Source organism: Aedes aegypti, unplaced genomic scaffold, assembly GCF_002204515.2.
Source record: "Aedes aegypti strain LVP_AGWG unplaced genomic scaffold, AaegL5.0 Primary Assembly AGWG_AaegL5_hic_scaff_1786_PBJ_arrow, whole genome shotgun sequence".
In the NCBI taxonomy this organism is placed as follows: domain Eukaryota; kingdom Metazoa; phylum Arthropoda; class Insecta; order Diptera; family Culicidae; genus Aedes; species Aedes aegypti.
Genome location: NW_018735252.1, coordinates 7,086 through 21,401, shown reverse-complemented (window position 1 = coordinate 21,401; position 14,316 = coordinate 7,086). Strand labels below are relative to the sequence as shown.

At 40.1% G+C, this 14,316-nt stretch overlaps 1 protein-coding gene and 1 long non-coding RNA gene across 2 annotated transcripts; one reads left to right on the top strand and one right to left on the bottom strand.

Moving 5' to 3' along the window:
• Nucleotides 1–2,987: 2,987 nt before the first annotated feature.
• Nucleotides 2,988–9,659, top strand: LOC110680766. The gene is made up of 3 exons (XR_002502978.1): nucleotides 2,988–3,097; nucleotides 3,185–3,416; nucleotides 9,608–9,659. It is a non-coding gene; the product is annotated as an uncharacterized LOC110680766 (long non-coding RNA).
• A 371-nt stretch (nucleotides 9,660–10,030) lies between these two features.
• On the bottom strand, nucleotides 10,031–13,383 carry LOC110680765 (28 kDa heat- and acid-stable phosphoprotein-like). Its single transcript, XM_021856552.1, has 2 exons — nucleotides 13,014–13,383; nucleotides 10,031–10,679 (listed from the first exon to the last, which is right to left on the bottom strand). The coding sequence occupies exons 1-2, from the start codon at nucleotides 13,366–13,368 to the stop codon at nucleotides 10,663–10,665; spliced, it is 372 nt and encodes a 123-aa protein (XP_021712244.1). The 5' UTR covers nucleotides 13,369–13,383; the 3' UTR covers nucleotides 10,031–10,662.
• Nucleotides 13,384–14,316: the final 933 nt, after the last annotated feature.

The window sequence follows — 14,316 nt, the reverse complement described above, 5'->3', positions numbered from 1 at the left end:
GTGCTGTTCACCTGCCTTTCCGTAAGGGCAGTCCACCTGGAAATCGCACATAGCCTTACCTCTCAGTCTTGTGTGATGGCCATTCGTAGATTTGTTGCTCGCAGGGGCGCGCCTGAGACTATTTGGTCGGACAATGGCACTAATTTCGTTGGGGCTAACAATATTCTGAAAGAGCAACTTCTGAAAATCAATGAGTCCTGTGCAGCGACATTCACCAATGCCAGAACTAGCTGGCGGTTTAATCCTCCTACGCTCCTCACATGGGCGGTGCGTGGGAGCGGTTAGTGAGGTCGGTCAAAACGGCTATGATCACCATCAACGAGCATATTCATCGCCCAAGCGATGAGGTATTGGAGACTGTAATACTGGAAGCGGAAGCAATAGTAAACTCCCGACCGTTAACCTACGTACCATTAGATTCTTCCAGTGACGAAGCACTAACACCCAATCATTTCCTTTTATATGGCACCCAGGGTGTCAATCAACCTCCGATACCTTTGAAAGATACTCACGCACCTCTCAGAGACAGCTGGAATATGGCTAAGAACATTGTAGATGAGTTTTGGAGGAGATGGATACGCGAGTATCTTCCAGAGTTGACAAGACGGACCAAGTGGTATCAACCTGTGAAGCCACTTGAAGTTGGGGACTTAGTCATAATTATCGACGAAGCCAAGCGTAACGGTTGGACCAGAGGAAAGATCTTGGATGTTAAAACAGGGAAGGATGGTCAAGTACGTAAAGCTACGGTGCTGACATCAAACGGGGTGCAGACACGTGCCGCTGTGAACCTAGCATTACTGGAGGTGGGGCAGACATCAGAATACAAATCTGGTGATCTCGGAGCTACACGGGAGGGGGATTGTCGTCGGACCCACTGCGACCGATTCTGGGTAGTGTGAGTACCGAGATCTGGCAAACTGACGTCTATCGTCTGTCAGCGACGTATGAATAGGAGCATAGCCATATGTCATATGGAGCATAGATCGTTCAAAACGTGTTATGAGCTAGGAAGATATTTGGACAACTAAAGTGAATTCTATTATAAATTATACTACAAGTGGCAAATTAGAGTTTGGGGAGGCATTTCTCGGCCGACAGGTTTGACAATAAGCTAAAATGTAATTATACTACAACTAAATGTAACATATTTAGCAGTTGGAGCGATACACGGCTAGCTATACGGATTACTGGACTAAACCTGATCCGACTAGTACGTAATTGGAACTGTGAGTAGATCTGAAATTACATAAGGCCTCAATTGACATCGTTGTTATTATAGTATAGATCGGTTGGAGTCAGCACTACGTTAGGAAGTTCACCAGAATTGTAGGAACAAACGTAAACGTAAGATGAACTACTATATAAAGAACCATTAGAGATAATCCATCGCTTAAAATAAACCTTCAGCTTTAAAGCTGCGCTGACTACAGGCTACTAAAAAGGCGTTTGCATTCTCCTGGTAGTGACTTCCCAACACCCAGCGTGTTGTACAAAGTACATTGCACGACTACTTGCGTTACAAAAATTCGCGCCGCGACCGGAAGGTTAAGTATAATGTTCTTCTCAATTATGGTTTTCATCGAATGACTAATGTCGGCAATGGAAATCTTAAGGCGCGTAATGAAATTTGTGAATGTTAATTATGTTCAACTACTTTTTCAATAAATTATGATTATCATTTCAATGGTATGAAATCCACAGCAGCCTTCTGAAATCGCATTTTAGAGATTTATCAATGCTTCATTTGGGAAAATTTATGTAGGTAATTCATTAATTAATTTGCCTGAGTGTAAATGTCAAGTAAACATGATTGAGAACTAAAATAATTTAATTTCACCTAAAGCTATCAGTATGGAGGACTGATTAGTGTGATAACAAAATTATTGTGCATTTCTTTCACCACTGGACTATCGCAGAAGTTTTTACAAGTGCGGAAACGCTAATAAAAATGCACAATTGCATCAAATCGGGTAGGTGTCTTCGGGGGACTTATTCTTCGTAAATCGAAGAATAAGTGCTCTGAAGACACCAACAAGATTCAATACAATCCCGCACTTTTATTCTCACTTTCGCACTTATGAGACCGCACTTCGCAGTCCAGTAGTGAAAGAAATACACAATAATATGTAATAATTTTGTTTGGGATGAATTAAACTTTGCAAAAAAAAAATGGTCGTTGATTTTGTGTTGAAGTGATTGAAGTGATAAATCTTGATTTCGCCATTTTCGAAATGGGTACAATTTTACCCTTTTTACACGGGAAAAAATTCTGTGGTAAAAATAACTATTTTAGCTGACTACGCCCATTCTTAAAACTACCATGGAAATTCAGACCAATTTACTATGTTTACGGTACACCACACCGCAATACTGGTACATTTGACAGAAATAATTTACAACAATCTGATTCCAACTACAGACATGGTAAAATCAGAGTGGATCTAGATAAGAGTGGCGTCAATGTCAAAATTGGAACAGCGGCGAACTGTCATTTCCATACAAATCCGCGTTCCAATCGAGCAGGAGACCTGTCAAAACTGGAACATGACGTCACTCTTATTTACAGGCACTCTAGGTAAAATCAAGCGCATTTCTGGTCTGCTGAAAATTGCCGGTGCGAGCGCTTAAGGCTCAAGAATCCATCATTCAGTCATGAACGATCATCAAAAATTAAAAACCAGTTTTTTCGTTCAAATTTATAACAATCCTTATGAAAATCTATCATCCCATTTCAGATAGTAAGTGTAATGCAATGATAGATTTTCTTGAGCATTGCTTGAATTTTGAGCAAAAAAACTGGTTTTGAAAATTTGTAAAACGATGATGGTTATTTTCCTCTTAAGTTAACCCCCTAAAATGGTAGTTTTATACCGCACAATTTTTTTTTTGCGTGTATCTATTTATGCTATCAGTGTAGAATTAGTACTAAAGAGCGAATTTGATGATGGACGTAATTTCGCCCCCATCAGTAATGATGATGACGTTTTGAACGGCTGTTTGTTTGATGATGAACGTTCAAGATCGAACGAAGACAGCTCGGCACGTTTGTATTGCTTTAGTTAGAAAGGGATTCGTATCTATCAACATTTTGCAAGTGAGCAATTTGGCATTTTTTAGTAATTTCAGATTGATATTAACATATAAAAGTATTTTTTCCCTGTGAAATTTTCCTTCACTCTAGAATGCCTCCTCCGAAAGCCAGATTGCACAAAACAACGGGAAAGCTGAAAACCATTCCTAAAGTGCCGCAATCGGTTGTAAACCAGACACCATCGAGTTCGTCTCCCGGAACACCACAATCCGTTAGCAGTCCACCGGAAGTAGATCGACAATTTGAACTAGAACTCTACTGGTGCATCCAGCAGCTGGAGAATTCACTGAACGCGCCTCACATGAGAGAGAATAAAAAGAAAGTAAGGATATATGTGAGACCTTGTGAGACGTTTCTTCCGAATCTAATAACAGGGCTAGAAGCGACCTGGGAGGGAGAAACCAATACAAAATTTATGTACGTCATAGTGAGCCGAGATTCCGCTGTCACGAACTGTCACTGTGAGCCCAGATCTCAAACATTGGACTAACATGGAAAAAGCGCGTAACTGATTAAAACACACTTTCGCATTTCATCAAAAGTGACAAAAATTGAATGAAATTCAATTCATGCACATAATGCAAGTAATGTCACGTGAGCACCTTTCAACTGATTGAATATAAAGTATTGAAAAAACGCATGGTTTCACTTTTTCCAATGAAAATTAATATTTGGTGCATAGAAAACTGTGGCCCTTTTTCCATGTTTGTCAGGAAAGATCGAAAGTACACAACAAAAGAAAACTAGCGATTTTTCCCAAGGTAAGATGTTTATTTTTCAGAGAATCTTAGCGGACGTTTCCCTAGGAATATTTTTAAGTTATGATTCTGATAGTCCCTCACTACATTCAGATAACTATTAGTGTTCGTATATTTGTAAGAGTTTTTCAGGAATTCATTCGATTTGCCCAAAGATCCCTTCAGATATTACTTCAAGTATTCAGGAAATCATTTAGTTATTTCACAAACTCCCTGCAAGAGTTTCGTTTTAAATATTTTCAGGAATTTTATTGAGTACAATCACAGAAGTTACCTCAGGAAACTCTCCTCCTAACATTTTATTAGAATTTGTTCCAGAGAATGTCCTCTAGGAATTATTCCAATGATTACCTCTAGGACTTTTCTCCAAAATTGTCGTTTAAAACATCTAGAATTCAACAAACATTATTTTTTTACAAAATTGTAATTTTTTTTATCAAGATTTGCTTTGGCTAGTTAATCTCGGAACCCACGGATTTACTTCCCTTCCGAAGGAAGTCGTCACTATAACTTTTACGTCATATGTGACTATCTGATCTGATTGACCCAAATAAATAAATCTCGGAGATGAGATTCGATTCCGGCTCCTCGGCGTTTGTTCTGGTCCCCATCGGGATTCCTCATAATTTCTATCAGGAATTTATGTAAGAATTGCTCCAGGAATTACCCCAGGGATTGCTCCAAAGATTTCTCCAGGCAAACTTAATGTAATTTCTCATGAAAGTCATCAATTTTTTTCTGCAGGGATGTCTCCAGGAAAATGACGGATTTTATTTAGAGGTTATTAAAGCTTTTTTAAAGTCCGGAAGGTATTTCAGAAGAAAATCCGGATGAAACTTGATTGAGTTCTAAAGTAATACCTTGGACAGATACCTGGTACATATACTATGGTACATGTTGTCAAGAAAACTTTTACAAGACTATCTTGAATGAAGACAATTATCAGTATGGAGCTCAATTCAAGATAATTGTACCAAGAAATCCTAGACTGTTGAAGATATCCTAGAAGAATTCCTAAACAAGGAGCCGTCCATAAATTACGTTAGAAAGGGAGAAGGAGGTAAGATAAAACCACAACACGTTGCGATTCGTACCAAAATTTCATACAAATCATGTTAAGGTGGGGGGAGGTGAGGAGGTCGAAAGTTTCCATTTTTTTTATGTATTTGGACACATTCTTCTATTACTTAACGCTAAAATTAGTTGGATAGTTGAAAGATATAATCAATCAAATTTTTGCATAATATCCTTCAGGAATTCCTTGAAAATTATCAGACAAAATTCCGGCAAAAATTTGTATAGGAAACATCAGAGGAATTACAAGAATGATTACCGTAGTTTTAGCTGCTGTGAAACCCTAAGGTGAAGATGAATCGATGCCACATTTTAAATTTTCAAGAGCACAAATCTGAAGAATCAGATATCCGTTCAAGCAAAAAACTTAATCGATTGGTCACTTGCTGGTGGTGACCAATCGAACAAATTTTCAGCATGATCGGTTGTGAAAATTTGAGATTTGGTTTCGACTCATCTTCACCTTAAATGTACTTTTGAAGAATCCATGAAGATTTTACATGAGAAATTGCTTATCAGTATAGTCAACTTTCGTTCGTTGCACTAAACCTGTAGCCCACTTAGCGAAAGACTTTCACTAATCGGGCTGAGTTTCGAGCTGTCAAATGGCATAGAACAAAAGAATATCAGAGCTACCAACATTGATAGTGGGCTATTATAGCTATTTATTTATTTATTTATTTATTTATTTGTATTTGATCCATCTGACATAAAATTTGTCTTAATGAATATAAGTAAAACTAAAAAACAAAACGAGCAACAAACATCAACATTACATGAAATGCACACTTAACTATGTCTAAAGTATTCAGCAAATCGATTACGAAGCGTCGTCATAGTGATGTTAAAATCGAAAAGATGATAAATTTCGTTGAATTTCGTTGCCATATATCTAGTTGGGTCATGCTGTCCGTATAGCGTGTTCCGACTGCCGAGACTGACAAAATTCCGTCTACGCAGATTCCGCTCCGGAGCGTAGATGCTAACATCAGCCAGAAGGGATGACGAATCGATGTCCCCTTGAAGCAACTTGGCTACAAAAGCGGCTTGCGATACACAACGCCTGTTCTCCAAAGTATCAATCCCCAATAAACGACAGCGGTCTTCGTAAGGAGGCAGGTTACTGGGATCACTCCAAGGAAGATTTCTAAGGGCGTGGCGCAGGAATTTTCTCTGAACAGATTCAATTCGGGTAATCCAACTGGCGTGGAACGGACACCACACTATCGCAGCAAATTCCAGAATAGAACGAACTAGAGCGCAGTAAAGGGATCTCAGACACAGCGGGTCGCTGAAACCTTCTGTTACCTTCAGAACAAAACCAAGCTGTTTGTTTGCCCTCGAAACGATGTCATTAAAGTGATAGTTGAACGTGAATTCTTCGTCCAACCAAACGCCCAAATCACGGACACGTTGTACTCGTTCAATCGCTGTACCAGATAGCGTGTATTGGAAATGAATAGGGTTCCGCTTTCGGTTAAACGATATAACTAGGCATTTTTCAATGCTCAACGTCATGCAGTTTCGTGAACATCACGCTTCGAAATCATTCAACAATCTCTGAAGGTGATGGCAGTCATCCAAGGAGTCGACGATCATATAGACTTTTGTATCATCGGCGTAGAACAGCCTGGTCCCGGGCGGTAAGACTAGAGATGCGTCGTTGATGAATAGTGAGAACAACAAAGGCCCAAGATTGCTGCCTTGTGGCACTCCGGATAAATTCGTGAATGAGCTCGATTCATTAGAGCCTATTTTTACGCATAACGATCGGTTGGTGAGATATGATTCAAACCAATCGATGAAGCTATCGGACACGCCACATTTGCGAAGTTTTTGTAGAAGGATTCCGTGGTCAACACGATCAAACGCCGCTTTCAAGTCCAGATACACTGCGTCCACCTGTTTACCAGCATCGATCGCTCGTATGCATTGCGTTGAAAACTCAACGAGGTTAGTAGTGACCGACCTTTTCGGGAAGAAACCATGCTGATCACTGGAGATGTACTGTTTGCAGCTATTGAATAAGGAGTCGTTGATGATAATTTCAAATACCTTTGAGCAGACACATAGTGAAGTAATACCACGGTAATTACTCACGCTACGTTTGTCACCTTTTTTATGAATTGGAAATAGGAACGACATTTTCCAACTTCGTGGGAATACTCGGCATCCAAGTGAACGATTGAACAGCTTCACCAAAGGTATAAGCAACGCTGAGCATCTTTTTAGTAGCGCTGGCGGAATCCCGTCTGGTCCAGGAGTGTAGGAGGGCTTCAGCTTGGTTATCGCACTTGCTACTTCTCGTTCAGAGATTTCAAACATTTCATAGCTGAAGACATCACGAGTAATATCATCCAATGCAACATGAACTTGCGATGGCGCAGCAACGAAATTGTTGAAAGCACGTTGGAACTGTGCCGCGAAGAGTTCGCATTTGTCGCTGGCGCAGTCAGCTGACTGCTCGTCTAGGTACATCGATGTCGGTAGGCCGTTTTCTTTCCTTTTCGAATTTATGAACGACCAAAATTGTTTTGGGTTCGTACGAAGGTTCTGTTCCGTTCTTCGTTTATAGCGAGCATACAGTAAAGCATTATAATTCCTGTACTCACGACTTGCTTCATTGAATGCCAATTTTGTCTGTTGCGATCGATTATTGCAATAGCACCGAAGGGCAGCAGAACGTCGGCGCCTAAGCAGACGTAATTGACCGTTAGACCAAGGCGGCTTGCTGGGCGGGCGACGCGGTGGAACATTATTCGTGACTGCTTGGAGCACAGAATTCGTGAAGAAATCGACAGCTTCATTAATATCAGGGATCGAATCCAGATGGTTCCAGTCAACAGACATTAATGCGACATTTAATGACTCAAAATTAGCTTTTTGGAAGTTAAATCCAGTGTAGTCGTGTGACATCTCGTATGTAACTGGCAACGGGCACATGACTATCAGCTCAATTGCAGGATGATGGTCATCAAGTGTCGTGAGTGCTTCGGCCGCTGCAAGAAGTGTGAAATTAGGCAACACAGTATCACAGACGAGGACGAGATCGAGGGTACGGTTTGTCGTGTTCGTCAATGTGTTGACCTGAGAGAGTCCATGGAAGCAAAACCCATCCAAAAGTGCAGAACTCGCTGGGCACATACGAGAGCGATCTAGATCGATAGAGAGACGATTGTCCGCTTCAGCAGCCCAGTAGATGTCTGACTGATTATAATCACCAAACTGAAGAATTAAGTCGTTTTCTGAGAGGTTGTTGTGAACGGCTGCGATTGACTCAATATGACAACGAATAACATCCGCATCGTTCTTCATGTCAGGTGGTAGGTAAAATACCCCAATGCTCACATTTCTGTCAGGCAACAGGATCCTAACCCAAAGTTGTTCAAGCTGGTCATTGACAGGTGTAGGGTCCGAACAGCAATTGAATTGCGAAGAAACAGCTATCAAGACTCCGCCACCTCTCGATTTATTGCTGTTTAGAGCGCTGCAATCTGTCCTGAACACGGAGTAGTGACTCCCAAATAGCTGAGCTGACAATATGCGGTGGTCTAGCCAGGTTTCGGTTAAAACAATCACATCATAATCCAGCTCGGTAACAGCGAGGAAGAAGGACTCGATTTTTGTACGCAAGCCACGGACGTTTTGGTAGTAGATGCGCAGACTGGAAGGTATGAGATCGTCAGGTAGTATACTGTCAGCACATTCTGTGTACTTGCCTGACTGCACAGGTTGGGAGACCCCTTCACCACACCCTACTACAGGACCGGGACGGCTGTCGAGCGCTGGCTGCATGGTCACGACTGTAGAGGGGGACAAAGGGGCTCCCGTAGTGCTAAGGATTGTGCGTCCCGGGTGTTGAAAACGATGCTCGTTGTTACTACGCATGTCAAAAGATGACGAATCAGCATTGGTCGCAGTAGGAGTGCCAAGAGAGATGTCTTCAGCTAAGCCATGGAGTACTTCTTCCAACGTCAAGTCAGGATACGGTGAAGATGATGAAGTGTAGCCGGAGGTATAGCCCAATTAACGGGAGCCCAATTAAAACGTAGCCCACTTAAAGATAGTGCAACGAACGAAGTCCGACTGTAGTACAGGAGTAAACATTGAATAAAATGCCGGCGAAATTTCTGAAAAAACTTCAAGAGCAATCCAAAGTCGAAAATATTGAGGAATTCCGGAAAGACTAACATATTTCCTCTGGAAGTAAATGCGGATGATTTCTTGTAGGAACTCATATAAAAATGTAGGGCAGGATAAATGAAAAAAAAAAAAATGGCTTAGGAATTCTTGTAAATCTTCTTGGAAAAATCCCTAAACCTATTTCTTTAAATTTCTTAAATGAACCTTTGTAGATTTTCTTCAAAGAACTCCTGTAGGAATCTTTGAAAGACCTCCTATAATAACAACTGGGGAAATCAGTTGTCGATTCATTGAAAAAATATCTGGAGGAAACTCTGAAGTAGTTTGGGAGATAGCTGTAGGTAGAAGCGTTAGTGCTCAAGGAATTCCTGGAGCAAATTCTAAAGAAATTCGTATAAATATCCTTTGAAATACCTTTAGAAGAATATCTGGGGGAATTGGTGGAGATATCACTGAAAGATGTTTAGAGATTTCTGAAAGATGCCAGTAGAAATCTAGCCATGTAATAATTACATTTTACCATTTATTACTATTTCAGCTGATGATACCTTAAAACTAATAAACACTCTCAAATCAGCAAATCAACCGCTGATCAAAAAACGCCAAATAATGCGGTCAACTTTCGGTGATTATCGCACCAAAATGGCAGAGGAAGAAAAAACGATGGCTCTCAATCCGGAAAGTGTACGATTCGACGCGCCCAAAAAGAAAGCCAAGTATCATTTCGTCAAAAAAGCCGCAATCTTCAGCGAAGATAATAAAGAATTTCGTTTCAACTTTGCCAACATCCAACTGGATGATGGGGAGGCCCAACCAGAAGAGAATCAGCCATCGGAACCCGTCCTGCCTCGCAAAGAACTTAAGGTTAGAGTCATCCCACCATCGGATAATTCGTTTAGATTTAATTTTAACGTGGAAGATTAGGTAAGGCCTTTCGATTTAATGAATAAAATACCATGAACACATGTCCTGAATTGTTTTTATTAAACATCCGTTATTTAAGTTACAGTAATTTATTGTTTGCCTGCGTTCGTTCCGTAGCAAGTTTTTGATTTTTTTTCGTGCTGTGCAAGGATTTTATTACATTTCCAATTGATAGTGTGTAATAAACTTCTGCTTCTTGTATCTTATGGCTGATAGATTTTACATCTGTTGAACATCAAACCAGATTCGGTTATAAACTCCTTGTTAAGTAAATTTGTGAACATATTGTTGTCTCTTCGATAGTTTAGTCAAGTTCAATGGTTTAATGCTCAACAAGAGTTTAACAAAAACTGAGAAAGTATAAGGTATACAATACATAGTGCTCTCTGTGATTTATCGACTGTTTCCAGGAGGGAAGCTATATTATCTGATAGATCCAATCGAATTATAATTTGCTAAGGACCGAGATGGCAGTTTTTATTTGATTTTTAATATCTTTTTGTTTTGGTGCTTACGAAAGATTGTATGATATAAAATACATACCTCGCCTGATGTGAGCCGATTATTGTAAAGATATTTATGCAAACAAAAACTGCTCAAGTGATCCAGTTACTTTACAGGCCGGTTAAAATCAGCTATACGGATTCCGAATTCTACGCTACTGGGTGCTTACTTTGCGTCCTTAGCTGTAAGAGATAAAACAAATCATTGTAAAATTCAATTGATTGTACCGCATAATTCCAAATTTCACAAAAATATATTGTTTTTTGCTCTATGCATTACGATATGTAGATAATAGGGGGAAGTGTGAGTTTCGAGGAAATAGATACTGATTGGTAGCGATTGAGTGTCTTTAAAATCAGAGACTTCATGCCTGAAAAATGAGACCAAACATGAACCAAAAAAAGAAATAAAAAAGGAACCAAAAAAATAAAATCATTCTTTTTTTTCAAGGTTTCTTAAGGAATTCAGGAATTAGGAGATAAAACTTTGATTTCGCGCATATAACCTGACCAGACATATTTCTTAAGCATTTTTTTAATCCTCGTGACATTCTCGATCAACCAGTGTTACAATTTCTTTATAGACCTTTGTCCAGCGATTCGATATCGATCGCTATCGAAAATCACTGACTTGTTGATTGGGTTATTGCTCATATTGCTGTATGTATTTTTCATGATTTTCTCCATAAATTTCATCAATAGTTCATAAAGAGACACGTATGCTCTGACCTGTTCAAGTTCATATTCCTAGTCATTGAACGCGTGTGCAAGTGCAAAGTTCACATTGGCTGTAGTTCGTTACATCCTTTGCAGAAATCACAAAAATATGGAAATACGTGATTAATTTAATTATCCAAATCCAGTATACTTGATTGTAACGCGTATAATTTTGAATCTAGGTACCATTGATTGATATCGATTTTTTTCTGTTCATTGCTCATGTTCTGAGAGAACAAATGCCTACTAGTTGGTTGGAAGGTCTCATTTTCCGTTTGTACAAGAAAGGGCATCGACTGGAGTGCTCCTTAATTCGGCGTACAAAATCATGTCTGGAATTCTGTTCAACAGATTGAGACCGTATGAGGAGTCCTTTGTCGGCGAATACCAAGCTGGTTTTCAAGAGGGCCGATCAACGACGGATCAAATGTTTACCTTGCGTCAAATCCTAGATAAATTCCGAGAGTACAACTTGCAGACTCATCATCTGTTTGTAGATTTCAAATCACCGTACGATTCAGTGAAGAGAAACGAGTTGTGGCAAAGTATATCCGAACATGGCTTTCCGGCGAAGCAGATTAGACTGATTCGTGAAACGCTTGATGGATCGAAATCAAGTGTGCGGGTGGTGGACGAGATTATATGCTCCTTGGCTTTGCGGACGATATCGACATAATCGGGATTGACCGTCGAGCAGTGGAAGAGGCGTTCGTGCCTTTCAAGAGGGAGACAACGAGGATCAGGCTCACGATGAACACCACAAAAACGAAGTACATGATAGCTGGTGGTCAACGTGGGTCCGGACGTGTTAGTGGTAGCGAAATTGTGCTAGGTGGTGAAAAGCTTGAAGTGGTGGAAGAATTTGTGTATTTTGGGACACTAGTGACATGCGATAATGATGTTACCCGCGAGGTGAAAAGACGTATTGCAGCTGCGAGTCGTGCTTTCTACGGGTCTCGTAGCCTGCAAACGAAAACAAAACTTGCGTTGTATAAGACACTGATCCTTCCGGTTGTCCTATATGGCCATGAATCATGGACATTGAAGGAAAGTACTGCGAACAATACTCGGCGATAAATTAGAAAACAGGATCTGGCGGCGTCGCATATACCTTTAGAAATTACTGGAGGTTTCAGCCTTGGATTGTTGGAGATTTTCCTGAAACAAAATCTGAAGTAATTAACTAGAAGAATTTCAGGATAAATTCCTGAAATAATCTGGAGGGATTCCTAGAGGTGTTTATGAAGTATACCATGAACAAATCTCTGGAGCATCCCTGAAGCTTTTCCTTGAGGTATCTGCGACGTTAATAGATTTTTACTTTTCAACATATCTGAAAATTGCAATCTGGTCGTATGTATTCAGAGCAAAAAGTATGCGTAAATGATTGTGTTTAGATACTCTTAAACTTTTCTGAATATTAAGCGCAAATCAATTGTTGAAACACAAAATTAATTCGTTAATAGGAAGATTTGAAGTTAGGGAATATTCCCTGATATCACAAGTGAATGAAATAATACTCCGATTATTCATGATTAAAAAAAGCTATGAAATATGTAGTCTGCAGGGAGAAAAATAAAAAAAAAGTGATTTTTAAGACCATTTTTCTTTAAGAAACGCATTTAGGGTCATTCATTTAGACTTCTAGAACCTCGAATTATAATTGAGTCTTTTAAAAGAAACCTGCTACCAGCCCTGGAGTGTGAGTGACCTGGATTTAGGGGGTTGAAGTTTGTTACAAGAGTGGATTATATGGTACCGGAAAATATGACCTAAGCGCAAATCAAACGACACCATTACCTTTCTTCTCAGCCTCTCGACGAGCGGCCGCTTCCGCTCGGTGCTGCTTGATGATAGCCAATCGAGCCAAGTCAGCTTTCGCCTGGGAAGTCTTCCCCTCGGCATGCCGTTTCATATAGGCAGCATGAGCTTTCTGCTTTTCAATCTGCTCCTTTTCTCGGCGAGAAAGCTGAGGTGCGTCAGTCTCTTCCACATTTGTGGCCTTTACGAATGCCTTCTTCGACTGTCGATTAGGATTCTCGATTTCGATCAAGGCTCCCGCTCCTTTGACTTCTTCTTCAGATTCCTCCTCGGATTCTTCACTTCCTTCAGCGCTTCCCTCCTCATCGTCGAGGAGGAAAAATATCAACGTCATATGCAGCCCAGATTCCCCTCTCACGAAACGTCAAATGCAGCCCACCGTTTTTATGGCTGAAAAAGTGAAAAGTATTGTGTTCAAAGTAAATTGTTATTAAAAACCTCAGTCGGCGGAGCAGTTTGTTTTTTCCAAAGTTGCTGATAAATCTAAGCAGAAGATTAATTATTTCTAATGTCTGCTACGTTTGCTGGCATGACATTTCACTCAAACGGCTATTTATGATTCGATGTGATGCAAACTCAATCATTTTTTGCTGAGAGGTTCATGTGAGGATTTGAACAGCATGCGCATAATTGGTATAAACACAAAGTGGAATAAGAAAAAAAAACTCAGAAATCACAGAAAAAGAAGACCGTCTTCGCGAGTCTCGTCTCAGCTGTGAACCATTTCATTTATTTCATAACGCTGAAATTGGCCATTCCGGACACCACGCTTTTTGTATGACTATCATTCGGTTTTTGTATGGACCGTAACATCGTTAGGACACCCACCCACCCCCTCCAGCGTTATGAAATTTGTGAATGGGCCCCTATTCGTTTAACTTTTAGTTAAAATTTGACAGATCGTTAGTTATTTCCCCTCAGGTTAGAAATAACCCTGCTCTGGAGCATGGTTAAACTTGACAGTTCGAAAGTTATTTTCTGCTCCCGTGAATTTGAGAATAACTAACCATCTGTCAACTTTGTTCTGAAATATTACGGCGCTTATATTAAATCCACATCCAGCGGCGGCGATAACGCGCAGAAGATATGCGCGCAATTCAAACGCAACGTCAAAATTCAAGTAGGCTTGGATTTTTTCGTTCTTCAAGGACGCAAATGTTTCAAATTTGCTAAATCTGAAACATTTTGTGATTTTCATTATCACTGCGACGGTATATCGACATTTTCAGATAATCGCCTTACGTGGATTTATCTTGCAGTGCACAATAACTACTCGACTGTC

What these genes read in the sequence shown, in the direction of transcription:
- LOC110680765 (XM_021856552.1), bottom strand. Translation starts at nt 13,368, where the DNA reads ATGACGTTGATATTTTTCCTCCTCGACGATGAGGAGGGAAGCGCTGAA.